This window comes from Amia ocellicauda, chromosome 9 (genome assembly GCF_036373705.1).
Source record: "Amia ocellicauda isolate fAmiCal2 chromosome 9, fAmiCal2.hap1, whole genome shotgun sequence".
In the NCBI taxonomy this organism is placed as follows: domain Eukaryota; kingdom Metazoa; phylum Chordata; class Actinopteri; order Amiiformes; family Amiidae; genus Amia; species Amia ocellicauda.
Window position 1 is genome coordinate 12,077,830 of NC_089858.1, and position 28,000 is coordinate 12,105,829.

The 28,000-nt window shown below is 41.9% G+C and overlaps 1 protein-coding gene across 1 annotated transcript; it reads left to right on the forward strand.

Annotated features, from left to right (window-relative positions):
• The first annotated feature begins 1,351 nt into the window (after positions 1–1,351).
• On the forward strand, positions 1,352–27,696 carry zbtb34 (zinc finger and BTB domain containing 34). The gene is made up of 4 exons (XM_066712468.1): positions 1,352–1,429; positions 2,880–4,322; positions 9,791–9,853; positions 20,089–27,696. The coding sequence occupies exons 2-4, from the start codon at positions 2,898–2,900 to the stop codon at positions 21,685–21,687; spliced, it is 3,087 nt and encodes a 1,028-aa protein (XP_066568565.1). The 5' UTR covers positions 1,352–1,429; positions 2,880–2,897; the 3' UTR covers positions 21,688–27,696.
• The last annotated feature ends 304 nt before the right edge of the window (positions 27,697–28,000 follow it).

Sequence of the window (28,000 nt, forward strand, 5' to 3'; positions counted from 1 at the left end):
AAAATCCAAAATGTTACGCAGGAAAGATTTATACAGTGTGACCACCTCAATGCAATGGCAGGGACTGAATGCTCTTTCATATAATTGGCATTTTGGCAAGACCCGACACAAAGGTGACCCTGGAAAAGATATTAGTCTGCCATTTTAAATTGTATTTCAACATATTCCAGTATGAATGTTTTCTCTTCCAGTATGAATGTTTTCTCTGACTGCAGACATAATGTATTTCACACAAGGTGTTTGGACCCCAGCTCTATTCTTTCAGCGTGCAACTCGACTATGAACACAGCTGCGATGTCCGATTTGTATGTGAGCCAACATATCACTATCATATATACTTACTGTCATTTGCCTATAGTAACTGGTGTAATGATTATTTGTAGCCCAGAACAATGGAAAAAGGGTAATGTGTATTGTAAATTTACACCATTTTTACACAAAATATATAGGTACCTACATGAAATAAATCGACAAAGACCAATAGGGTGTAAGCTACCTTTTTCCTTAGGGGTGACAATATTCTGACACTTCATCACTTTACCATTGTAAATGGACAGTCACCTGAGTGGCCACCACATTTCAGTGAACTCAAATTAGCCTCTACCGCCATCTGCTGTATAAATCATAAATGACAGCATTATTAGAGGGGGAACTGATACTGATACTGTTGATTGACAGCGCTGAACAAAATATTATCCACAGATATTAGTTTGCTTAATGATTATCAACATGGCTTCAAAGATTCTATTATATAAATAAATCCCACAGTTATAAAGTTTCTAGCTGATCGAAAGCAAAACGAGTTTTTTCTGGTTATATTAAATTACCAGTTTATGTATAACTTTTACTAACTTCTTTGTATGCGTAAAGGGGTGCACCGTAAACCGGATAATAGTCTTTTGTGTAGCCAGCTTGTAGCTTTGGAAAAAGTCACAGATTCACTGATCTTCCAGAAATCAGTTTGCAAATGAAAATGACCAAGATGATGCTTTTATGACACACACACCTGAAGTGATGTTTCATTGAATTGCTTAAACACAATTGTTGATAGGCTTCATTTAAAGAATGCATTGGTGACAGAAAAAAAAACTACTAAAACAATATACTATATACCAAACAATGACAGAAGAAGGCTGGCGTATGTTGAGTTTGATATCGTGCATCACACAAACAGGACTTCAACAATTCGTACCTATAATGCTGCCCATGCATATGTGTTGGTCGTGCTGGTTATTGTCACGCCGCTCTGCCCCGCAGCTCTGCCGCTCTGCCCCGCAGCGAGGGGGCGGGTTTGTTTACAGCGCCGCCGCACGCACACCGCTGCGTGATGACGCCACGGCTTCCGGGGTAAGTCCGGCGGACGGTGCGGGCAAGTGCGAGCGATCTGGCCCAGGGATCCCGGCGCTGGTGTGCAAAGATGACAAGACAGGTGAGACCCGACGCGGTGTGGCTGCGGCACCCACCCAGGGCCTGCCCTCCTCCCTCCGAGCACAGCCAAAACCCCCGGGACACGCCGAGGCGACTGGAAGCCCTGATGGTGTGGAGAAAGGGAGGGGGGGAAGCCACAGGGCGTTGAGATCTGTGTGTGCTCCAGCCGTGTCAATTAAATGGCTTGTGTTGTTTTTGTGTGTTTTTTTCATTGCATTGCATTGCGTTACCTTTCCTCGGGTTGCATTGCCTTGGCGTTGGCTGTGTGCGTGAGACCAGGCCTGTCGCCTCCACCGCCGGCACTCACTCGGGCTTGACATTTGCACAGCACTTACACGTCGCAAAAAAATATTATTTTTCTTTTCACCCTCCTTATAAAATAATAATAATAATAATAATAATAATGCAAATCGCATATTGTGGGTGTGTTTTAACTTTCACAGGACGACTGTGCTGGGTGGTATCTGCCTTGAGTTCAGCTATGCTCATTTCATTTTTTCTCTGACCCTGTTCTGTGGTATTAAGTGTTACTTCATTAACGACCAATATAACTTGTCACAATCTCCTTAACTTCTGTTGTTGTAGGCAGCTTAACGAGGACGTTTTTTTATTTTTCAAGAAGGGGGAAGCTATAGGTTGTAGCCTAATGAATGTGTTTCTGATCAATATTCATTACAGGGTTATATGCACCCTGCAGCCAATCTTCTGTCACACAATCAGAGTTACTTATTGGTCAGTAAAAAATAAAGGCTAGAAATAACAGTTCATTAACTAGAATGAGACTCTGAGTCAGTCTTCCTAGTTAGTCATCAGCAAGAATACCATCTTTAAACTCCCACATATTGTTCCACAGCTCTGACAGTCTGCATGCTGCTATTAATCTCTCCCCACTGTCTCTGAGCAGAGCTGCTCTTTTGGGCTATTTTAATTATTAACACTGTGGTGGTCTGTGATGCTCTGGAGTAGGAAGTGTATGGGTTTCCTCAGGAGAGCAGTGTGGGCCATGGCATGGTCAGGATTACATAGCTGGCTTTGTTCCTCATCTATTAATGCAGTTCAGCACAGAGATTTAAAGGACTTCTCTGGGCTGCATATAACTGCACCTTGACAGCAGAGGTAAATACGGCAGCTGTGTGGATCGCCAGGGAGCTTAAATGTTAAGAAGAAAGACATGTCGATGTGATTGCCCATTATTCTTATTATTATTAGCTTATGGGTTTTTGTTATTTACACCCCCATATGCATTTCTTCACATTTCTGAAAACATATATTTTTGAGATCCCTGTCTGAAAATGGGGCTTTAGTCCAGCAGGACAGGGTAGGAGTTTAGCTTGAAGGACTGTATTCTTTATATATATATATATATATATATATATATATATATACTGTGTGTGTTATAAGAATAAGAAATATATAATTTCATATAGATAATATATTTTTTTCTTCCCAAGGTCTAAATTTCTGTAACTATGGAACCTGAGACAAACTCGTTCCGTGTGGAATTCCCGGATTTCTCCTGTTCCGTCCTGCAGAAGTTGAACCAGCAGCGGCAGTTGGGTCAGCTCTGTGACATCACTGTGGTGGTGCAGGGACACCGCTTCCGGGCCCACAAGGCCGTGCTGGCAGCCAGTTCTCCATACTTCTGCGACCAGGTGCTGCTGAAGAACAGCACACGTGTCATCTTGCCCGATGTCATGCACCCCGGTGTGTTTGAGAGCCTCCTGCAGTCCTGCTACTCGGGCATGCTTCTGCTGCCAGTGGGCGAAGTGGTTGGCTTCTTGACGGCAGCCAGCTTCCTGCAGATGTGGCATGTGGTGGACAAGTGCACCGAGCTCCTGGAAGGCAACTCGGCCATGCTGTGCCAGAGGTCCGGCCCCAGCAGTGACCATCCCTCCCCAGGCAGCAGCAGTTACAACAGCGGCAGCGAAGGCTTTGACCTGGTGTCGGCCGCCCAAGCAGAGCTGGGCAAGATCCCTGATTACAAAGATGGACAGCCAGAGCCACAAGCAGAGGATGGCTTCTCTCCCCAGGCACTGGAGCCGGATCCTGCCCAGGACAGCTCCTCCCCTGTGAGGCAGGACCTCTTCAGCACAGAGATGGCCAGTCAGGACGAGGAGGACGGGGACAGCGACGGGGCTGAGTACCAGTACTCCAAGCCCCTCTACATCCAGCCCAGCATCATGTACCACAAGAGGTGGATCCAGGTGAAGGCTGAGAGGTATGAGCAGGAGGACTATGATGCCTTGGCGGCCACTCCCATCACCGAGGAACCCCAGGGCTCGGACTCTGAGCAGGCCAACCCCCCCGAGGGCAAAAGCCAGCTGGGGACCGTCGGCTGTCCTTACAGTGGGGAGGCCCTTACCGCCGAGAAGCCGGCGGCGGAGCTGAAGGGGAGACCGCAGGGGGAGCTCTCCTACGACGAGCAGATGGACTTCTACGGGGCGTCCATGGAGGAGTTCTCCAGTGACCGGGCAGAGGCAGCCGTCAACGCGCACAGGGAGGACTCTGGGATTGCAGAGCCCAGGTGCAGCGGGGATGAGGGAGCGGAGCTGGCCTCAGGGATCCAGGAGGAGACGTCCCACTCGGGCTTCACGGCGGTGGTGTACAAGCTGTATCCCTGCCAGTGCGGCAAGAGCTTCACCCACAAGAGCCAGCGCGACAGGCACATGAGCATGCACCTGGGGCTGCGGCCCTATGGCTGTGGCGTCTGTGGCAAGAAGTTCAAGATGAAGCACCACCTGGTGGGCCACATGAAGATCCACACGGGCATCAAGCCCTACGAGTGCAATATCTGCAGCAAGAGGTTCATGTGGAGGGACAGCTTTCACCGGCACGTGTCCTCCTGCACCAAGGCCTACCAGGCAAAACATGCCGAGCAAACAGCGGAGATCTGCTGATGAAGAAGTAACGGTGTCGCCACAGGAGCTCCATCACTACCCAGAATCCACTTCTGTGTCTGGAGAGCTGTCAGCAGGCTAGCTCTTTGTTTGTTTGTATTTTTCTGTCTTTCTTTCTGTGCTTTTCCTAATCCAGGTTGATATCCACACCTCTTCCAAACTCAGACGTGTGGGACAACAATGGCAAAACTAGAGTGTCCATTTTAATAATGTGCATGGGTCATTCCATGTGAACTCAGCCAGAGCTTTCCAACTCAAGATTTAATGTTTAGTGGTGGATGCAGGTCACGGTTGAAACTTGGCCAAATGTTTTAAAATCTTTACGGAGATATGCCCCCCTTTTTGAAGAGGGGTTAGATAAACTTGACGCGTTTCATTTTGGTGTGAGTTTGAGGACCTCAACGTTACATTTATAATGTTACTAGCCATGTGAATGCTTCTGTATAGATAGCCAGTTAGGTCGGTTGTGGAAGTCACGCAAAATCACAGCTTTAGTATTTCTGTGTTGTTTTTGGGGCCTTAAAATTGTTTTTTTAAATCAAAGTTTCAAATTCCTGAGTGGGGACAGTGAAGGCAAAACTACAGTATCTTGTTTTAAAATCTTCATGGGTTTCTATTGCTTGTCTGTGTGAGCAATTCTCACCTCTCAGTGGCTTTCTCTGCACAATCAGACGATTGTAAATGATAGGAGCTACTAGTAACTGATAGTAACGCAGCACTGGAAAATAACAGTGCTCCATTACAGTCGGTTACAACTGACCTGAATACTGAGGACTACCATTCAGTTTCACATTGATTAAGTACTGTTTAAAGCCTCCTGTTACCTCTCCAGATGTTGGTTGTACTGGACTTGAAGCATTTGCCTCTTTTTCTGTATGATGTGTGCTGCCTGACAGAGAAAATGGAAAAATGTACATGAATTTCCAAGTTTTTGCCCCAGAACTGAATTTGCTCCAGATTTAGAAGATCTAGGGAAGAGACAAAGGCCTAGACCAAGGGAAATGTTTGTTTCTTTATTTGGAGATGAGAATTGTGTGGCAGATTCTGCATTGAAGCAAAAGGATGTTGAAAGTTGTCCCAGTGCTTTCATTTAAATATTCATTGACAGTCTTTATATTTGAGTGACCTGATATTAACAGTTGTCAATCTTTCTTTATAACCAGTTTTGCTGTAGATGGCGAGTAGAGGCATGCCTTTCACTCTTCCTCCACCTCACAGTAGTTCTCTCCCCTTCAGCCTGGGACATTTCTGGTAGCCATGGTGCATTGACAAAGTAAGGACACCCTAGATTGGCACTGAATGTATTTTTGGAAAGTATTGCAACCACACCTAAAAGTACAGGTTCTCCTTTAGTGTTACGTGTGACTTTTACAATGTGCTTTTCAGTTGATACGGTTGGCTCACGTTACTCAAGATATCCCTTTTACTTTTCATTTTGTCCGTAGACCACCATACTAACCAGAGAGAGAGAGACAATCCATCTTAAGCATCAGAATTGTCCACCATGCATGTTATTACCCTTGAGCACAGTGCAGTGGTGTTCAGAATTGATATTAATTGTTTTATCCAACTGCATTTAAACAAATATTATTTTAAAGCTGTTGTCAGATTGTGGGGGTATTAGGCCACAAAAGCTGGATTTCACTTCTAAGGTACAGGTGGTACTTCACTATGTGTGTGTAATGCACTGGGCTCTTTGCCTGCTGCTCCTGGATATCACACTGATAAAGCTCTGTCCAGGGGGGTGTGTGGAGTGAAAAGGTTTATTTTTAAAGTATTCAATAATCTTTGTCATGGGAGGGGCAGATACAGTTCAGTATAACCGATGGAAATGGCATCATTCTACACAGTCTGGTTCTTGTAAAGCCGAAGGCTTGCGTTGTTAGAGCAGCAGTGGCCTTACACAAGCTTGTTTTGCGGTTCTGAGCAGTTGTGGGCTGTTTGTCATGCACACAAACAAGTGTGTGAGGGGTGGGGAATCATGAATAACAGTTATGACTTAAGTACACTGGTGCTTGAGAATTGCATGATAAAGCAACATTTTAGTCTAAAAATAGTCGGGTTTTATGCTGACGTTGGTCACTTTTTTTTATTTTTTATTGTTAAGCAAAATGGTTATGCATAGTCTCCCGATTTATCTTTCTACTTTGGGATAAAAAAAGTGTTATAACTTTAAGGTAAAAAAAGGAGCTAATTTTTTCAACTTAATACAGTGATTATTACAGAAACCGATGTGGGTCATTGGACAGTTTTAAATAAGAATATATCTATCTTCATACGGGTATTATGCTGTTTTTAGTAGCATAGCCACATGTGACAGGGTTTTTATACGTAAGCCAAGAAATGACAAACACAAATGCTTGCTTGGTAATGCTTAGTCTTTTTAGATTCAACTGTATAATATTTGAGGAAGCTTAAAATGTGGGGAGTAGAAAACCTCTTTAGCTCGCACTCTCACTGAACGTCTAATTTACAAGCACCTATCCCAAAAATATGAGTGTTTCTTGTTTGGTTTGAAATGTAATTCAAGTAATTGTCGGAAGCTTCCTCATATGGGATGTGTTGTAAACATTATTGTGGGGATGGGTTGTTTTTTAATTATTATTATGATTATACATTGTATGTATGTATACTACTGAATATCAGAGTTATTTTATTGAACGTTAAGCTTTTTTGTTTTGTACCAAACAAAGTGTAAATAGTTTTATTTATTACAAGAGTTCTTATAGATATGAAAATGTTATACTTTTTTAATAGACAATCTTTCTGTTTACATTTCAACTACAGAAAACAAAAAGGTTTTGTGACTGTTCAGTTCTTCTTACTGTTATTAATTCTCTGTTTCACAAGAGCTGAGTAATACAAATTAATTTTTTTAATCAGCCAGGATCCTTTGTTGAGAGTCAGTCAGATCCACCTTGTTATACTAGAGCTCCTGTTTATGGTGAAAGCTATCTCAAAATACAGTCCTGCTTTCTAATGTACGGTACGGCTGAAAGAAACGTATAGACTTCTCCTTATAAACATTCACTCACATTAACATATTACACTCCCACTACCAGATGGACCCTTTTCATTGGGCACACGCGAACAGGAAACTGTCGCCCAGAGCCGTGTCTGGAATTTACTGTTTGCCGGGTGTTGGAAGTTTTCATTTAATTCCAGGCCCTGCTGTTGCTCTCTTCAGCAGATTAACCAAACCAATACTGCCACTACTACTACTGCAACTGCCACCACTGCCATTAATACTTTACAAGGGGGGATTAAATAACAATAAAAGGAACAGATACTGTAAAATAACTGTCACCGTTTTCGAGCATTATGTTTTTAAGATCCGTGACAATGATCTGTTCCTGCTAACCAGCTTATCAGGCTGTCATGAACAGGGCTCGTAGAATTCCTTAAAATACAGTCCACTAGAGATGGCTTTCAAAAGCAATTGTTGATTTATTAAACATTTCGGGATCCTGGGCTGACAAAAGGTGCTATATAAACCTGTGCTTGTTTATTCAACTTCATATGGTAAACAGATCAGAGTATTTATTAAGCCAGTTTTGCTGCACATACTGGCAAAAACGAAAGGACAATCATCAGAGGTTGCATATTATTTGTTTTTTGTTAAATTTATATATATATGTCTACAACAACAGTCAATCCACTGGGGGGTGTAGGGCTCCCTATCACAAGGGGGAGTGTATGAATCGCAATGCTGGCCGAGTGGATGTGTATGTGCATGGGAGTGTACAGATCCTGGTGTGATCAGGTGCCATGTTCAAAGTTACTGAGCCACTGGGACCATATATCTGCACATACTCCAGTGGAGTTTAGTGTTTTCCTTATATATTTTTGAAGCAAACCACATGGTTAGGTACATTTTAATCAAGTTTTCCTGAGTTTCGCTTGGTATTGAAAGTATCTGGCCTTTTCATTGTGGACACTAAATGATTGTGCTTTCATTTCTTGTTGTTTGAAAATACAGCGGTGCGTTTTGCCATTTAGGCCGACCTTAAGTGAAACTTTGAATAGCAAGATTTACACAGGGCAATGACTGGTTGAATCAGCAGCCAGTTGTCAGTTGCATTGATTAAAAAAAAAAAAGATTATATATATATATATATATATATATATATATATATCAGGAACTACTGCTTTGTTAAGAAATTCAAGGGGTCTTCAAGATCACATTTATAGTATTATTACTTCTATAATTTTTTTTTTTTTAGAAAATATACATTTATAAAAATAGAGTACATAAAAGGTTTACAGTGATACAAAAAAACACGTATGTATAAGGCTTATAACAGAACCTGCAGGATTGATTTTCTGGTGTACTGTATTTTATTGTTTGATTCTTATTTTAGGAACTGTCAGTTTGACTTATACTGTTTTTGTGTTTCTACTTAAATCACTGACGCCATTAGCATTTTCTTCTTATAGAAGAACATTGTGAACTTTTTGTACAAAAATGTGTTCAGCAATAAATGTAGATTGTTTCAGTCTTGTTTGTGTGTGTGTATACTATATGTATTACTAGAATGCCTGTTACATTATTGCCAAATATCAGTACTGAACCCTTTTTGCATATGGAAATGATAGTGCCAGGATACCTACCACAACAATTGTCCTCAGAAATGTCAAGGTGTATCTTGAATAGGAGTGAACAAAATGGTTCTCCCCAAGGAACTGTTCCCTTTTTAAATGGCATTAAAACCTAAAGATAAAGCAGAGAGATCACAATATACATCTCTTTGAATGTTCTGTTTTGTGCGAGACCATTTTTGTGGAAAAGTGGAACTACGAAAGATAATGCATTATTTGATCCCAACACCTGCCGTTGTACAATTCGTCCACTAGGAGGCATACGAGGTGTAACACGGCAGGCTTGAATAGGAATGAAGATCAGAGAACATCTGCTCTGACAACCAGTGCGGTGCTGCTGATATCAGTTCATCATTTGCCTTCCAGGGCAGAGCAAGACTACGCAAACAAGACTCGCAAGGGAAGTACAGACGAATCCCCAAGTGTTTGGTTGCGTTATCACGATTCATATGCAGTATTGTAATTATTATGCATGTTATTTTCCCCTCTCACATGTGACTGATTTTTGGCTTGCTCTACTGTCAACATTGTACATCCTAACCTTTGGAGATCATTACATTCTGCTTATCAAGTTCATTAGCAAATCATATTTTTATATATCTGAATTCATATATAGATGAAGGGGAGTGGTAAGCGGAAACAGTTGTCAGTATAATAAGCAGCGGACAGTGGTTATGGACATGACTGAGGACAACTTTCCCTCTCCATCGCTTCGACTGCCGAGATTGCCCGACAGAGCCCGAGCCTGGCCGAGCCGAGCCGAGCCTCTCCGACCCGGAAGCGGGCGGTGACGGCTTGACACATTCACTTCCGGCAGGGCTAGAGAGCTGGAAAAACAGCAGCAGCCGAAGCTGGAGTCGGAGTAGGAGGAGGCCTGGAGCTACGCGAACTGCTGCTGGGGGAAATGGGCGACATTTGATCGGGAAAAGGTAAGATCGCAGTCCGATTGAAGCATTAAACACCCTGTTGCTTCGGGGGAGACTTCCGACCCGAGTTGAAATGATCCGTGATGATATTGGCGACCGATTGGGCTCAACGAGCTGCGTTATCCCTGTAGAGCGAGTTTTAATGACCCCAAAACACCCAACTCCTGGCCGGATCGTGTTGCCCATCTGCACCGGATCAGATGTGTGTGGGAACTTCACCAAACATGCAGCCGATGTAACCCCTTCGTGATGTTTCGTGTGATTTGAATGTACACGTTGTGGGAAAAGTAGCCAAGTAAGTGGCATAGCTACAGCAAGTAGTGCTGAGGGGTGCCAGGCAAGTCAAATGACAGGATTGGGAGGATGTTTCGTTTCTCTTCCTCCTCCCGTTGTCTTCACTGCCCTACCTGTGTGTGTCGGTGTTTTCCAGCCCCTCCGCACTGCACGCCTGCGTCTCGGTGCTCTTGTGCAGCCCGGCGGTGCGGTTGTCCCACCACGACATGACAGACAGAGACATTAAAACGCCCAGGTGCCCCTCAGTTGTCTGTATCTGCACTTTAAAGTCATCAGCAGTTTTTGGAGCCGCGCTGCCCTGGTGGTGTTGGTTTTCGTGGGTCGGGGGGGTGAGGCTGTCCGGCTTTGTGGTCCACTCTGGGACTCGCCATTGAAACGTGTCACCAGTGGGGAAACTTTTTGCAAAGGTTAGACCCTCGTATTCAGCCAGGCCCCGCAAGCTGCGCGGGATGTGTCTGTGAAAACAGATGGTCCAGGTGCTGGTGCTGCTCAGTGTGACCTGGCCCGGCTGGGGACGGGGTGCGGATCCGACGAGTCCACGTCTGAGCTCGGACAGAATGGGAGCTCGATATTAAACACTTTCTCTAATTTACCAGGATTGGCATGCAATTGGGAATACTATAAAACTCCCTTCCCCAATGCAAAACTCAGATAAATTCAATTGAAGTTGCTAAATATAATATATACCTAAAGATTGTACACATAATGTACTTATAATAAATGCTGGCAGTATGACAGGGACACGGGATCACTAATCCATATGATAATGAATATGGAGATGTCCTAAGTTGTTGTTTTATTTATTAATTATTATTAATAATAATAATAACAATAAGTTATAACTTTATTGGGAACACATTGTATTCCACCGGTCTAAATACTGGGTTATAAAATCCTATTTTCAGCTAGAATTAGAGACACTCTATTACTTCCAATAGAAAAAAACTTTCAGTTGCTAAAAAGGCTATAGCCTAATACTTGGAAATATTTGAAAATATATCTTTACCTTTTATGTAGAAATCTATGATTAGATAGTAAACACCTTATCCAATTATTAACATGGGAATTTTAACATATGCTTGAGACTTCAAATGATCTCACACTAATCTAGATTAATAGATTAATAACTACAGTTAGGTCCATAATTATTTGGACAGTGACAATTGTCATCATTTTGACCACCACAATGGATTTGAAAGGAAACAATCAAGATGTGCTTTAAGTGTAGACTTTCATCTTTAATTTGAGGGTAGTTACATCCAAATTGGGTGAACAGTGTAGAAATTTCATCCTGCTGCTTTTGTCACATCATCAATAAATACAATGGAGCCAGTTCCCTTGGCAGCTATACATGCCCATGCCATGACATGCTTCACAGATGAGGTGGTATGCTAAGGATCATGAGCAGTTCCTTCCCTTCTCCATACTCTTCTCTCCCCATCATTCTGGTACAAGTTGATCTTTGTCTCATCTGTCCATAGGATGTTGTGCCAGAACTGTACAGGGTTCTTTAGATGTTTTTTTGGCAAACTCTAATCTGGTCTTCCCGTTTCCTGTTTACATCTTGTGGTAAACCCTCTGTATTTACTCTGGTGAAGTCTTCTCTTGATTGTTGACTTTGACACAGATACGCCTGCCTCCTGGAGGGTGTTCTTGATCTGGCCAACTGTTGTGAAGGGGTTTTTCTTCACCAGGGAAAGAAGTCTTCTGTCATCCACCACAGTTGTTTTCCATGGTCTTCCGGGCCTTTTGGTCTTCCTGAGCTCACCTGGGCGTTCTTTCTTTTTAAGAATGTACCAAATAGTTGATTTGGCCACACCTGATGTTTTTGCTGTCTCTCTGATTGGTTTGTTTTGATTTCTAAGTTTGTAACTACCGTCAAATTAAAGATGAAAGTCTACGCTTAAAGCACATCTTGGTTGTTTTTTTTCAAATCCATTGTGGTGGCAAACAGAGCCAAAATTAAGACAGTAGGGTCAATGTCCAAATATTTATGGACCTAACTCTGTGTGTGTTTGTGATTATATATATCTATTGTACAATTGTTTCAATTTTATTTAAAATTGTGTGCCAACTGGACTGAATGTATTTATTAATGGTATTGTATTTCTGAGAAAGTAATACAAAAAAGTATATATTGCATTTTTATAGCCTATATAATGCATATACAGTAATGTGGTTCAGTAAAAGATCTCGCTAAGTTAAATTGTATTTTTATTAGGATTTTAGCATTGTATAACACTAAAACATTAGGGACTTAAGAAACTTATTTTATAACAACATATCCATTCCTTCCCGAGATACATAATTGATTAGGACCATTCGGTTTTTTTTTTTGTATATGTAAAAGTAAGATCATTTTACTATTTAGTTTGCTGAGCTTAAGCATTTGTAAAACTTACACCCCTCGTTTAATTTATTGGTGTGTTTGTAAACTGTACATGGGTCCACTCTTATCAATTAATCTATGACCGAAATTAAACTGAATTAAATAAACAAAATCAAATTAAGCCCTGGTGAAACAAACAAAAAAAAAAATTAAACTCATGAAATTGTCTTTTTGTACTGTATAATTAATTCTTAATTATTCATATTATGTTTAAAAAATAATCATACCATTGACATTGAAAAGAAAAAAATACCCAGCAATAAGAAGCTCATAGTGTATTTTATATATGCGTTACTCTCCTTGCAGGTAGATTAGGAATTTGCAAAATTTGAATTCCATCCCTTATTATAACTGTTACAATGGTTATACAACCATTGTTACACTTCGGGGATTTTCTCAGCGGGTTTGGAGTTCCTCACACATAGTGGGCCATTGCGATTGTTTTTGATTTCCATTTGGATTTAATTCCAGAATTAATTTGGGTAATTTCACTGTATTGTGAAGAACCCCACACTTTATTACTTGTTATTCTTCATGCGGTTATTCTTCATGCTGTCATCTTCTCCTGCTTTAAGAGACTCTCCTACTTCCCCCCCCTGTGCTTTCAAATTCTAATGGCTTTGCAGGAAGGTGGGTTTGATGTAGTCTGGTTGGCTAAATATCAGCAGTCAAAGTCTGCTTCTGTGTCTAATGTAGTTCTCTCTGCCCCTGAATAAGCCCTCGTGATTAGGTTTTCTGCTTACATTTACATTTACATTCACAACCCCCCCTTAAAGATATGCAAAGAAGTGACACTTTGTTATTAATATGCCCATGTTACAGCCGTGTGTCGACCTCAGCAGTAGACCTTATGACCTGTTTGCCATCATTGCACAGCCATATATATATATATATATATATATATATATATATATTTTTTTTTTTTCTTGCACTTTAATTTTTAACCTCATCTTTTAAGTTGCCTCTGAATAGTTGCCTCTTAACTACAACAGGTTATAGAGTGCTCCATAAAAGCTAAATAGTTTTATAGTAGATTAACTGTCTGATTTAGAGTACAAAGTACATTAGTATGGCCCTGTGCCATGGAAAGGTTATGTGGTGCACTAATATTTTTTAAATGTATTTATTTACTTACATGAATGCTTTAAAATGATTGCCTTGCTCACGCATTAACAAGGTATTCTATGTACTTGAATGAGATGTCTTGCTTAATTCATATTTATGCATTCTTAATAAGCTTTCCATGTGCTTTGTTTTCTTCATGTATTTGTTAAGGATAGTCAATATTAAAAGCCTATTTAATGGCCTTTGGGTAACGGAATCTGCTGATAAATAAATAATAGTAATAATATTTACACTTGGCATGTCTGCTTGAGGAAAATCCCCCACCCCCTCAACTGCGTATCCCCTACGAGTTCCCCTAAACACTATCAAACAGTGGAAGCCCCTGCTTCAAGTACCAGCTGCTTTACTTCTGAAATGCAGTCATTGAACTGGTATGATATGGAAAGTTACCCAGGAATCCAAGTTCATTGTTTAATCTGATTTGAACCAAAATGAAACCAAAACAAAAAACAAAACAAAAAAATCACCCCGGCTTTAATTTAGGTGCTTTTTGTTTCTTCCTTGGCTTTGTGTTGCCTGTCTGTCTGTCTGTCCTGTTGCCTGCAAACTTTATTCCCTGTACTGAAGGAGCAATTCTCTGGCACTGCTGGTGATAGACGCGTCCCTCCTAACCACAACACAAATATTTTCACAGCAGACCTTGCCAGATCACAGGGAGCCAAACCAATTAATCCCTGTGCATGAGTAGGCAATATTGCTTTGCACCCATTAAACCCAAGCTTTTATGGACATAGTTCTTTTATAGATAAGTCATAAAGTTATTTTGATTCTGAAGATTTAACACAGTAGGATGTCAATGCGGAGGTACAATGGGGAAGTAGGGAGACGTAGAATTAGCATTCACAGGCCAGTGGCTCGTGTCCTGTAATTCCAACGGTTTGCTTTACACTCTTTCTGACTCCTGTGTCCGTAAAGACCATTGCGGGGTGGCTGTCATTCTCCGCTTGATCTTCCTTTGGTTTTGCTTTTTTGCTAGAGGGGTGACAAGGTAGCAGAGTGCCTGTGAGCTTTGGTGAGGAAGTCTGGATTGTTTTACATGGGGAATGTGAGGGTGTTGGAGGGTGACGTAGCAGAACACTTTCTCATGTTCTTCTGGGGTGGATGGAATTCTGGGATCAATTAGAGAGTAAAGAGTGAAATGGGCCAAATAGCCTCGCTTCTTGTTTGTAGCCTTTTCTGTTTTGCAATGCAGGCAGATTTCTGTTGATTTAAAAAAAAAAAAAAAAAAACCTTGTCTGCATTCTCAATTCAGTGCTCCACGGTCTCTTAATACGTGGAACTGTTCTGCAGACTGTCAGTCACAGATATCATTTGTCACAACTGCAGAGATCCAGGAATACTGTGCCCTCTTGCACTATTGAACCTGCTCTTATTATGAGGAGCTGCTGATAGGATCTTGAGTCATTTTTTTTAGCCTCTGACCAAATGAAGATGGGCAGTTGTGGGGGAGATTTTGATTTTCCCTTTCCCTCCCATAGGGTTATGATGCTGTGGTATTCAGATATGTGTAATGATCCAGGTCTGTTTATAATGAAGTAGGAAGAAATGCAATTTGACAGACCTACACGTTTGTTCAAGTACAAGTTGACCTACAAGTATTGATTCATAAAAGATTGAGGCTTTCTGAAGGGTCTATTGTGCCCCATATAATTCAATGATAACTGCATGGGACTGTATTTTGTTTCATAAACCATTTGTATCAACATGCAGTATGATTATGTTTGGTTATGTATGTATGTATGTATATATGTGTGTGTGTGTGTGTGTGTGCGTGCATGTGTTTTTACTTTGGTCAAATTGTTGCGAGATTGAATGGAACCATAAGCACAAGATAACCCAGAGGGCTGCATTATTGAGACACTGTGTTATGCAAAATCAAAGGAAGCATATACCCGATTACAAAAGAGAAATTATAGTTTTGCTTAACAAGCTGCTTCTGTTTTTGGAGTGCACTGTATCTTAATGAAGATCTCTTGATCATGGCATTCCTAGCTATATCAGGATAGATACTTGACCATATCTGTGTGATGCTGCTTATATATTGGGAATATACATTATATTTAATTTTTTAATAACTAATAACTACCCAGCCCCAAATCTCCTCCCCTTTTCAACTGTAACAGATATTTCACAAAATTCCTCATTTTACAGGAAATAACCTTCTTCCAACACTGCAGTGAAAAAGAGAGAAAGAGAGGAGAGCAGAGGAAAAAAAAAAAGATTCTGCCTATCTAGTTCATTGCCACCGCACTTTGCTTGTTTAGCAGATTTGGAAGGCTTGAGATTTCTGTTTTGCAAAATAGGCAAAATCCTGCTTATCTTCTAGCAGGCTTTCTGTTCTGCTTATTTTACAATAGTGACAGATTCCTTTTTTATGATTCTGTGTAATAGGCATTATAGAATGGTTTCTGATTTCCTCGGACTAGGATTTTTTTATTTGCATATTGTTAATAATAGACAGCAGCTGCTTTCTGTGTTGTGTGTTAGTTATTATATTTTGTCTTACATTTTGTAAATTAGTCACGTACTATAATAGGGAGCTGTCACAAAGCTGAAGGGTATGACGGCAATCTTTTCACTTTAGTTCAAGGATATTGTGCTGGGTTTTTGTTATTTATTTTATATTGTTGTTTGGGTTCCAAGGTTGTGTCAGTGGGGTTCCAATTAAATCTGTGATTGGAAGACGACTTTTAAAAGGAATCCAATGAACAGAGCTGTAAATGTCCTTGTGTGGGATGTTGATACTGTAGAAAGCCAGGACGATCTGGTCACACCACAAGCTGGTTCTGAGTATCTGTGGACATGTACTGGCAAATTCCAAAGGCATGTGCCAACAACAGCCATGTGAGAAATGGCCAGAGAAAATTTGGGTGCAAGCATCCAGAGTGAAAATGATCAGAAAAATGTAAATCGGTAGTAAAAAAAGAAAATTAACATGGCCCTTTTGTTTTCCTGACTTATCAGACTTGCACAAATTCCAGTCAGTCGTTTTTTTTTTTTCTGAGAAGGGTCTGCATATACTGAGAAGTGCTGGCATTCTTCAGGATCTGTGCCAGACTGGTTCGGAGTTTAACCGAGTTTCTGTGTATTCTGGCACATAATGGTATGGCACTCTTTCACAGAAGAGCAGGGTGTTCACCTCTGTGGTGTTGGCAGAAAGCCAGTGCAGATCAATAAACCAACCCTATTAAATCTAATCTTGTCTGTGAGGTGCACAAACAGGAAGACCCTGGTTTCCTCTGCTCCTTACTGGAAAAATGTATTTAGCCTAATTGTTTTTTTTTTTTCCCCCCTTTCCACCATGAAGTTGTGTTTACGATAATGTCCCAGATGGACTATTTTATCACTTCCCACTTGCAGAACACTGACCTGACAACAAACAAAATACAGGATGCTCTCTGTCACCTGCCCCTTTTGCATTATACTGTCCTCACTTCAGGAAAACAAAAGTTACCAGATCTTCAGAGCCATGAGCATCTACGCCCCCAGGGAACTGCTGAGAAAACCCGTTGAACCCAACGTTTATTACTCCCAAATAACCTTGGCAAACACTCCTGTGACACCTTTTAATAGAGGGCTATAAATGCAGGCGCTTTATTGAACCATAATAAAAGTTTGGCACAATCTTGACTTTCCATCTCTCTCTTTCTCACTCGCTCTGTTACTTTTTCTTGAATTTGCTGTGGTAGGCAGAGGGCATATGGGCTGAGGACGGGTGTGTTGGCAATCTCTCACAATTGAAGAAAGTGTTAACATTTCTAAACTGCTGACTGAGAGGGTACGAACTGAGAGCCAAACTGAATTTCCCAGAGAGCGTGAGCGCAAGTGGACCTGAACGCTTCTCCGATTTTAGATCTGACAGTACCTACTTTTAAACTTTTAAAGGCTTCTGTCTCCCATTCAGATCAGCTGAAACTTTTACCTTCAACTCCTTTAAATGTTCTTGTCCTTCATGGGGTTTGTCAATTAGAAATGTGAACAATGCTACTTTATTCTAATCTAATCTTATTGTAATTATTGTAATCTATAAGATGTGCTTTACAGCTGTGTGGTTGAGCTATGTTGGCATGAGCCAACAACTGCTTGTTTTTCTATTTATAATTCTTCTGTGTTTTTGGCTCTTGAGGAAGCATGTGCTTAATCTAAGAACAGAGAAGAGTCACATTTTTTTCTTCTGCTTTTTCGGCCATACACTCCTCATCCGTGCAATCAAAGGTGAAGATGCTGCTATTAAAGGCTTGAAATTCATCCTCTCAAACTTCTCAAGATAAACTCTCATCTGCTCTCGCTCTCTCTCTCTGCACATAGAATAGTCGCCGTTGAGTTACAGCTGTGTTGTTTTGTCGGTAAAATCTGCTTTACACTTTAGTCAAGATCTGATATCCGTGCAGTAACTCTGTGGGGGCAGCGCTCATCACAGGGATTTCGGGAGAGATTAAGCATCTGCCAGTATGTTGTTGTTGCTGCTGCTGCTGCTGCTGCTGCTGCTGTTTGTTGTTTAAATGTGGTCTCTGTATATTAGGTGCTGACTGTCTGTGTAGGTCACCTGGAAGCCGTGCAGCACTGTGGTGTTGCTGGGGCTCACCTCTGGTTAGTTACAATGTGGTTCATCTGCAGGGCCAGCTCGGGGGTCAGGCCTGTTTCAGTTCATTATCTTAACTTGCCAGCAAGATGGCCCTGCTTTATTTCTGAAGCAGCTGAACTGTTATTCACCTGCACCTATGTCCAATTTGTGTTCTCCTCGGCAGATATCACCACATGACAAATCAATAGATGTGGGTGGATCTCTTCTCTAAAGTCATGTCCGTCTTTGAGTTTGGGCTGAAGGTGTTGCAGAGTTTCCTCTCGAGAAGCACTGAGCAGCATTTTAGAAATCTGCAGCTTTTTCCTAATCTACTATATGGGAAATGCCTTGTATTCTCTGCAACTCCACCCTTTGCTTCATTGCACCACTAAAGTGTGGTTGTGCATGCCATTTGACCTGGGTAGATGGCCTTTTAACTTGGGTACTATTTACATGCAAAGCATTTCTGACCAGATGTCTTAGTGTATCAAGATACATAATGATGGCAAATCTGTTCACATCCTTCGGGTGCTTCACTCGTTTAAATAGACCACAGACCTCACTGGCCTGTTTCTACCCACTGCCTGTCCTCAGGTTTTTATTCACCAGTTCAAACCGGAGCAGGAGAGCAGAAGCCAAGAAAGAAAGAAAAGGAAAAGGTCAGCGCTTTATTTGTGGCACTCTCAAAGTATTTCTGCTTCATGCGCTCACAGATGTCCGCTATGGATTACCGTGCTGGTCTGTAATCTTCTCGCCGGGAGAGGCTTTCTTGGCTAAAATGTCTTGAAAACTGAGTTATTCATATTCCAATCAGGTGCTGGATTAGAGGCAAAATCCGCTTCATTATTCACCTTTGTTTCTAACTTATGCACATTGTAAACCGCCACGCGTCACATTTCAGAGTAAGGAAATATAATTTAGGAGACTGACTAAGTAGTTGAATTGTTCCTGTATGAAGTGAAGATTTGGATGGAAAGGGAAAATTCACAATTAAAAAATATATTTAAAAAAAAAATGCGTAATTAGCAATTGTAAGTTTTAATTGTGGATACAGATCAAGGTCAGAATTCTTATGGATTTATTTAGGTTTTTAAGAGAGCATTATCTTGAATATTTAGCCAGATGTTTACCTTAAAATGAAGGGATGAATTAGGGTTACATATTCTTTTCCAGGCTAGGGTCAGGGTTCGAAATACACAGCGCTGCTAAAAAAATTAACTAGATGAAACGGCAGCAGATAGGCCTTCGTCAACATGAACACTTAATTTTCTAACAAACACTATTATATTGTTAAGTGATGTCATTTGTTTTATAAATATTTTTTAAATATGTCGCAGTTTTTTCTTTTGAATATGTGGTCACCCTATAAAACTGTCAGATATCATAAAAACATTTCAGCCCAAAGTTTATTGCACTTTAATGTTTAACGTATTTCAGCCTCCAGTTTTAAACCCCAAATCCCAGAATGCCTAGGGTCCCAGGATGCTTTTTGACCTTTCGTGTCTCACATTCACTTCCTTGGGCAGCTGGGTGGAAATGCTGGCAGCAAAGTTTAGGTGTACAGTTACAGCCTGGCCACAAGGAGGTGCACCTAACCGTGGCCAGTGTAAATGGGGTATCAGTTTTGGACTACAGTGTAGTATCGCAGTTCAGAATAACTACACTGGCCAATCACTAGACCTAAAACTACATTTGCAATGTGCTAAAGGCTGTAATTCGTTTTGCAGCTTTAAAATTAATTGAGTATCACCTAGTAATATCAATGCTGAGCTATGAATGAAAGTAAACTGTTAAATTGAAGCCATAGCACAGGTTTAACAATTAAATGCTTACTAATGACTGTTTTTTGTTTTTTCTTATACACAGGCTTTAAAAAAAAAAAAAAAAAAAAAAAAAGTTTCGATTCAAGAAATGGACGACAGCAACAACTTTATAGAATTCGACGTGCCAGAGTTCAGCAACACTGTCCTGAGTCAACTGAACGAGCTGCGCCTGCAGGGGAAGCTATGCGACATCATCGTGCACATCCAGGGCCAGCCCTTCCGGGCCCACAAGGCTGTGCTAGCGGCTAGCTCCCCGTACTTCCGCGACCACTCAGCCCTCAGCACCATGAGCGGCCTTTCCATCTCGGTCATCAAAAACCCAGAGGTGTTTGAGCAGCTGCTGGCCTTCTGCTACACGGGCCACATGTCTCTGCAGCTGAAGGACGTCATCAGCTTCCTCACGGCCGCCAGCTTCCTGCAGATGCAGGCCGTCATTGACAAGTGCACCCAGATCCTGGAGGGCATCCACTCCAAGATCAGCCTCCCCGGCCACCCTGATGCCAAGGACGGCTCCCAGGCCAGCCGCAACGGGGTGAAGGACCGCAACCCGTTTGTCAACCCCCTGGAGATCTCTCCCCCCTGCTTCTCTCGCCAGGCCCTGGTGTCCGTGGGTGGGGCCGGAGACGCCAAGCAGGACGCGGGTAGGGGCTTGACGAGACACCGGCTGCAGGAGGAGGGGCAGTCGGACAGAGGCAGCAGTGGCAGTGTGTCGGAGCACGAGACGGCGCTGGAGGGTGAACAGGAGCAGGTGGACCTGATCGGCAGGGATGGCCAGGTGACAGACATCAAGGTGAAGCTGGAGAAGTCGGACCGGCCCAGCTGCTCGGACAGCTCCTCGGCGGGGGATGACGGCTACCACACGGAGATGATCGACGGGGAGCAGGTGCTGGCGGTCAGCGTTGGCTCCTACGGTCCTGTGCTGCAGCACACCGGCTACACCTACCCCCCGGTGGTGTCGCAGTCCTCGTCCAGCTTCGTCAGCCTCAGTAACTCCAGTCCCTCGCGCTCCATGCTCAGTAGCTTCAGGGGAGGCCGGGCCAGACCCAAGCGGCCTGTACCGGTGCCAGCGGAGGTGCCTGCTGTGCTGAAGCCAGCCCAGGAGGACGGCGAGGCGGTGCTGGGCAGCCCAGGGTTTGAGAACGACCTCCGGGAGCGCAGCATGAGGGGCCAGTGGTACCCCTACAATGAGAGACTGATCTGCATCTACTGCGGCAAGTCCTTCAACCAGAAGGGCAGCCTGGACCGGCACATGCGGCTGCACATGGGCATCACGCCCTTCGTCTGCAAGTTCTGCGGCAAGAAGTACACGCGCAAGGACCAGCTAGAGTACCACATCCGCGGGCACACGGACAACAAGCCCTTCCACTGCGAGATCTGCGGCAAGTGTTTCCCCTTCCAGGGCACCCTCAACCAGCACCTGCGCAAGAAACACATGGGGGTCACGGACGTGCGCAACCACATGGACTCCCCCGACAGAGCCGAGGGCACCTTGGAGCCCAAGGACCCCGACGACCCCCTGGCGGTGGAGGCGAGCATGGAGTACAGCACGCAGTACGGCGAGGAGAACCCCGGCCAGGACGAACACGACGACATCGCCAAGGGCAGCCCCGAGGGAGCCCCGCCGGCCAGATGTGATTTTTAGCGTTTCACTTCTTAGTAGTGTTTCAAAATTATAATCCCCCCCCTTCTCCTCTTCATACGGTGTCCAGAATCACATCCTATAGTCTTGCTTTCATTTGGAAACACAAAAAAACAAGAAAGCAAAAAATATTTATAAAAAGAGAAATTGGTTACCTGTCCGTCCCCCCCGCTGTGTTACTGGCTGGTCGGTTGGCTCACGTTAGGCGACAGGGTCTGTTTGTGTTGTTTTTTTAAGAGTTTTCTAGAACAGGGAGGGAGGTGGAGAAGCCGGGCTGGGGCGTGCCAGCGGCGAGGAGCCGGGTGCTGTGGCTCTGGCCAGTGTTCGTTTTCCAGATTTTTCTACATATTCATGTAAGTAATATAGGCATGTTGCAATAAAACTAACAATGTGAAAGCTCCCATGACATCATATCACATCTTACCAGACTGGCAGCTGCACATTCGCCAGCGTGTCATAGTAGCTCTCTTACAAAGAAACATTTCTGGCACTTCAATGCTTAGTGCGAAATATCCGTTCAATACCTCATTATACAGAACACACACACATGACAGTATTTTTTTTTTTTTTTTTCACTCTTCCTCAAGTTTAACCTCCTAGCTAAGAACTTGAAGGAATCCAGTTGTCTAGGGGTCCTTTCTGTTCACCCATCAAGGATCTGAAGTCAACTAACTCACTGCACCAAGCCTTGCTGATCCTGTTGAAATGTTCCTTGTTCCTCCACATGAGCTGTGTGGACTGTTGCTAGTCCGAAGTTTCTTCTAACCCAGGAGAAACGTAGAGCTATAGAAGGTGCTGAATAGAGTACGTTTTCAGTTTTATTACAGAATATATTCGGGAAAACTGTGTGCGTGAGCCAGACGAAATAGAAATCAAAAGTGTGGCAGTTTTAAAAGTGAGATGTAGACAGTAGTACCAAACGGCATGGTTTTGTAGTGTGTATTTTTAGTTTTGTTCTTCCCCTTTGCATTTATTTTCTTCTAATAATCGTGACATTTTTCTGACTAGTTTTTACTGTCAGTAGCACTTAATATGGAAAATACCTTCCCCTCTGTCACGGCAGTTCATGTAAAAGTTTTTTTTTTTTTTTTTCCCCGTTTTCTTTTAATGTCACAATTAGACTGCAGGTGAAATCCAGGAATCCGACAGATTTTTTAAAATTTCTTTTTTCAGTTTAAGAAATACTCTTTCTTTGCTGTACAACTGTAAACCCCCCAAAATTCTGACGCATTACGTTGAGTGTTTTTCCATTTTAACTCTACATCGGACTTTTCTCATTTCAGTCAACGGTCGGCAGTGCCTGAAAACATTCCGACGTACATTAGAACTGCGATTTAGTGCAAGATGAGGAACAATATGAAAAACACTGAGTTTTATCAGATGCTTTTGGTATGGTGCTTTGGATTTTTTTTTTTTTTTTTTTATTTAAATAGTGTTTTTATTTTTGATCATTCATTTCATAATTTGATATCCTTCAACTAACATTGAAGTATTTTTTTTTTATATACATTCATCAGTCATGTCAGTATGCCAGTTCATCTGTGTCAATTGTAACCGGGAAAAGTGTAATGAAAATTGTAGGTGAATTAGAATTTTAACTTTTTTTTTTTTTTTTTTTTTTAAGAATAGATCCAAATTTCAATGCACTTTTATAATAGATAGTAGGTTGTTTGATGGATACTCCAGAAGGCCACCTCTAAATGTTCAATAACTGTTTAACTGATGACAGCCAGGTGACCACTATGGTGCTTAAACTTTAAATTGCTTGGAGAGTCGCTCCGTGTTGTGCTAGTGCTCTCACTGCCCACTGCTCCTTCCTGTGGCCGAGCTGTCCTATCGGATTCCTCCGTTTCAGTTCACTTGCTTTCTTTAAATATAATACTTGCGTCCGAACGTCATCTCAGTCTCAGGAATAAAGCAAATCTAGCTATATACTTTGATCCTGTCAGTGTTCTCCTATTAAGCTGCAATAGTTCAATAATTATAACAGTACTTCTAATGTAACTGCACTGCCTTGTCCACAGTAAGGGAATGTGAGCAGTGAGAGCCACAGTGAGCTGACCTTCCTTGCATGTGCAGAGCTTCAAAGTAAAAAAAAAAAAAAAAAAAAGTGTTCTTTTAATGTTGTACATGTATCCATTTTTAAGAACTCGCCTTCATCATGTACTGTAATTGCTTTAAAGACAGCTAATCACAGTTGCAGGGGTGGGGACTCCATTCATATCAGCATGCATAGGTGCAGGTTTAGGGGGGGATGCGAAACCTACCCCCCTGTGAGAATGGGGATGGTATCCAGATACAGAAACCCTGTCATTGTTAATGCTGTTTTAGATTTTGCTAACTCGGACTGGGTTAATAGCACTGTCCATTCCTGTAAGCTGTGTGTCTGTGATTTATACTCCGTGGACAACAAAAGGAAATGAAAACTCCATGAAATCTACCCCTAAAATACTAGTATTGCACTAACCTGAGATTCATACCCACTTCCACTATTCTACCTGGTATACAATATTGAGAGTACACTGTAGTGCTACCCCACGAACCCAAGCTGTGTCCCACTGAAGGAGTGTTTGGAGGCAGTAGTGTCTTACGCTGCACTATCATCTTGTTAAAATCATCCTGTTAGTGGCATAATCTCTGCAATGCGTACGGATAGAATCGTGAGCTAAAACCCGTTGGCTTCTTCCGCTCATAGGTTTTCCTTTTGGAACAAATTATTGCAGAGTGTCACAAAATAGCAACCAGTAAAGAGCTGTACAACCGTGATACTGACAGAGCCGGGCAGACTCTGAGTTACTGTGTAACCGCCCTGAAATGGCTTTAAAATAATCCTGACACTCTGCACATTGTCCCGCTAGAGGTGCTAGGGCTGACATGATAGAATATGTCAGACATCTCTCGGAATAATAGTTTTTACAAGCTTACAGCAGCAAAACTGCAAGATCTGTCTCTCTCTCTCCCCCCCTTTCCCTTTTATCTCCTCTACTTCAATTTCTGCACTTATACCTGCCTCCGAATCCTCCTTGCATTTGCGTTTTCTCTTTGGCTCGCCTCGAAGGGCTCGTTAAGCCGGCCCGGATGTTTCGGAGATTATGCGTTTGCCAGATCGTCACAACTTGCTACATCAAAGCCATCTGGAAACGCTGAAATTTCCATTGCTTGACAATCTGTGCTGCAGCTGACAGTGTCCGTCTCAGACAGCCCAGTCTGTTTCATTCCTAAAGATGATGTGAAGCTGGTTAGAAACCACTCCTGCACCTGTCCAGTGGTCAGAGATGAGGCTTCACCTTCCACAACTGTAGGTTTAACCACTATTCAATTCTTTCTTTTACTGAAAACCGTGTATGGATCAGTTATTGCAGTTGCTACCATTCTCTTGTTAAGTGTCACATTCTTAAAACAAAGTCCGTTTAGATTCCACAAACCCAAGGAAGAAACCATTGAAACAAACCTCTACCTGAAAAAAATAGTTTTTATTAAGTGACACAGTATCCTAATAAGAGCCAAAGGTAACAGACTACCTATCTACCTACCTTTCTTGTTCTGAACAAAATGTCATTTGGCTGGCTGCCATCAACTGTGATTAGCTGTCTTGAACAAACAACTTTGGTTTATATGTTCATACCTTTTTTGTATGTCGTCTTGAGTGAATCTGAACAGATTTAAAACTTGGTGCTTTTTTTATTGTGTATGCATTTTGTGTAACTTAGGTCACTACAGTAAGTTTGATGTGAACTCTATAATCACACCAGTACTGCTTTAACACAGGATTGATTTTTTGTTTTTGTTTGTGTATTTTTGTTTTATATCTTTAATCCCATGCCATTGAAAATGATCTCTACTATTGGTTTGAGATGGTGACTTCTAAAAAGACAGTTTCTAAGGTAGTGTAATTTTGAGATGGTTGTTTCTTATACTAGAGGTAATCTTCGCCCTGGTTTTTGCATTAAGCAATGTATGCTTTACAGTGATTTGATCACAAGACTGTTCCCAAAGCTAGGAGTTGTGGATATTCTATATAAGACCTCTAGATTTAACCCAGACCACAGTGTGATCTGTCACCTTATATCCCACCCTCTGTTCAGGCCATTGATGCTAGGTTAGCTAAAATAGATCAAAGTTTCCAAAGTGCTTCCTAGGATTTGGTTGTATGTTTTGGAAGAGAGGAACTGGTTTGCATAATTGAACAAACAAACCTGTTTCCCCAAATCGATGCATAAACTCAGTAGTGTGCAGTGAACTTGATGACTCAGCTATCTCTGAGTGTCTGCACGTAGAAGAGACTTTTGCTGTAGAAGGCCTTTTACAAACAACAGAACGTACATTTTTATTATTAACACAGAGTAAGACCGTCAGCTACGTTCCAACTGAAAACCCATTACAAATGTTTAAATGTCCCTGCAAAACTCGTAGCCCCCAATCATTTTTCCTTTTGCAGAGCACTACCGAAAATAATTTACTCCGCTTTAATTTTGAAATGTCTGAGGTTCGACAGACAAGCAGCTGCTTTGGACGTGGAAGTGCAGTGTGGCCAATTGGTCTCGGGAGGGGGGGGGTAAATGCTGCTACAACTACTGCATTCAAAAGACGTTTTGCTAAATAGCTCTGAATACGCATGCGTTCATTGTTCACCATCGGTAGCGCGTTGGGTCTTGCATTAAGGCGTATATCACATTAGCATTTTGGTAGGTTTCACGCAAGAGGTTACCAAAGAATGTACCAAATCTCTTATTAAAGTTGTCAAAGCAGAAAAATAGCAGTTCTAATATCATATCCAAACATGTAGTCTTCTAAAAGCAAAATAATACTATTTTCCCCCCAGTTTCCTATTTCCCCTCTTTTTTTTTAATGAAGTATTTATATATATCTGTGTATATATATAGTTTAATTTGTACCCTTAAAACAACTTGTATCTCACTGTAGAATTACAGTGAGTGTAGTTTATAAAGCCATAACACAGCTTAATGTGCCGATAAGAGTCTGTGATTTTCAAATACAGGACTTGTATGTACCGCATTTTATCAAGGGGTTAAATGCCTGAGGACTCTGAGTTGTTGCATTTTAAGGAGTGGTTTAGAAACAGTGGTTTTATTTTGTTTTAGTTTTGAACAACATAAGCTGACATCTCAACTTTGTCTGTGCCTTGCCACAAGAAAATTACTGTTGCCAGGTTCATATTACTCTATTCAAAATAAGGCATTATTTCTTCTGTTTGTTTTACATTGTGCGAAGAATGGGGATCAAAGAGTGAGCTTTGTGAATATATACACACACAATATCGAGGAGGCATTGAAATGATAATGGATGCAACTCTTCGCAAGTGTCTAATCAATTGATTTTATTTGAAATACTAGGTTGCTATAGTACTGTTATTTCATTTATATTGAATGCAAAATCAGTAAAACATGCTGTGATAGTTTTGTTTTTTTGTTAATATGCATTAATGAAATACTGATCATAGAGAGGCACATAATTGAGTCCCTTTTGTGTTATCAGGTAATTAATCGTCTGGTTCTCCTGTATCTATAACTACAAACTGTGAATTTTATTTAGTTTTTTTCCTTCTGGAAACGTTGTGACTTTTTCTGCAGTGCATCACGTTCATCATTACTTTACATGGAACTGTGCATAACTGGTTTATTTTTATCATTTTTACACTTGTGTTCTTCAGCATGCCACTGTTGGCAGTTTTTTTAAGCGTTTTCCCAGCTGGCACAAGGCAGTAATAGGTTGTGTGGTTTCAAAGATGACGAAGGGCAGTGCAGGGTCTGTGCATCTGCAAGGGTTCTTGTCCGGTGTCAGTCTGGGGCCGGGTCGCGCTGTTTGCGCTGAGGGCTCGCTGTTTGGGAGAGAGATGGGTGGCCTGACTGCATGTTTTGGAAGGCATTAAAATTGATAACGGCCCTGTATCCATCTGAGAGCTGGGGAAGTCTAATAAATGATTGGCGATTCCAAAAGTTAGGGGGTGATTTTGTTTTTTTTCTTCATTTTGTTCTACATGACATTTAAGAATTGGATTATACTGATGGTCTCTCATTTAATGTACCCCAATTCTGCAGGCCTTTTCCTTTGAATTTTGCCATCTCCTCTGTGCTGCTCAAACTTGGTCATGTTCCCCTTTCTGAACGCCATCAAACCAGAGTGCTGCTGCTTTTTTTTGGGGGGGGGTCTGCCGGAGTTTCCTGTTCTAAAAGGACATTGGTTGTGTTTTAATTGCTGCGTGGATCCAATTAGAGCAACCGCTTGCTCTCTGCTATGAATTGGAAATCCCTTTGGAGGAACTCCGGCAGACATGTGAAAGGCCCACCCAATGCTA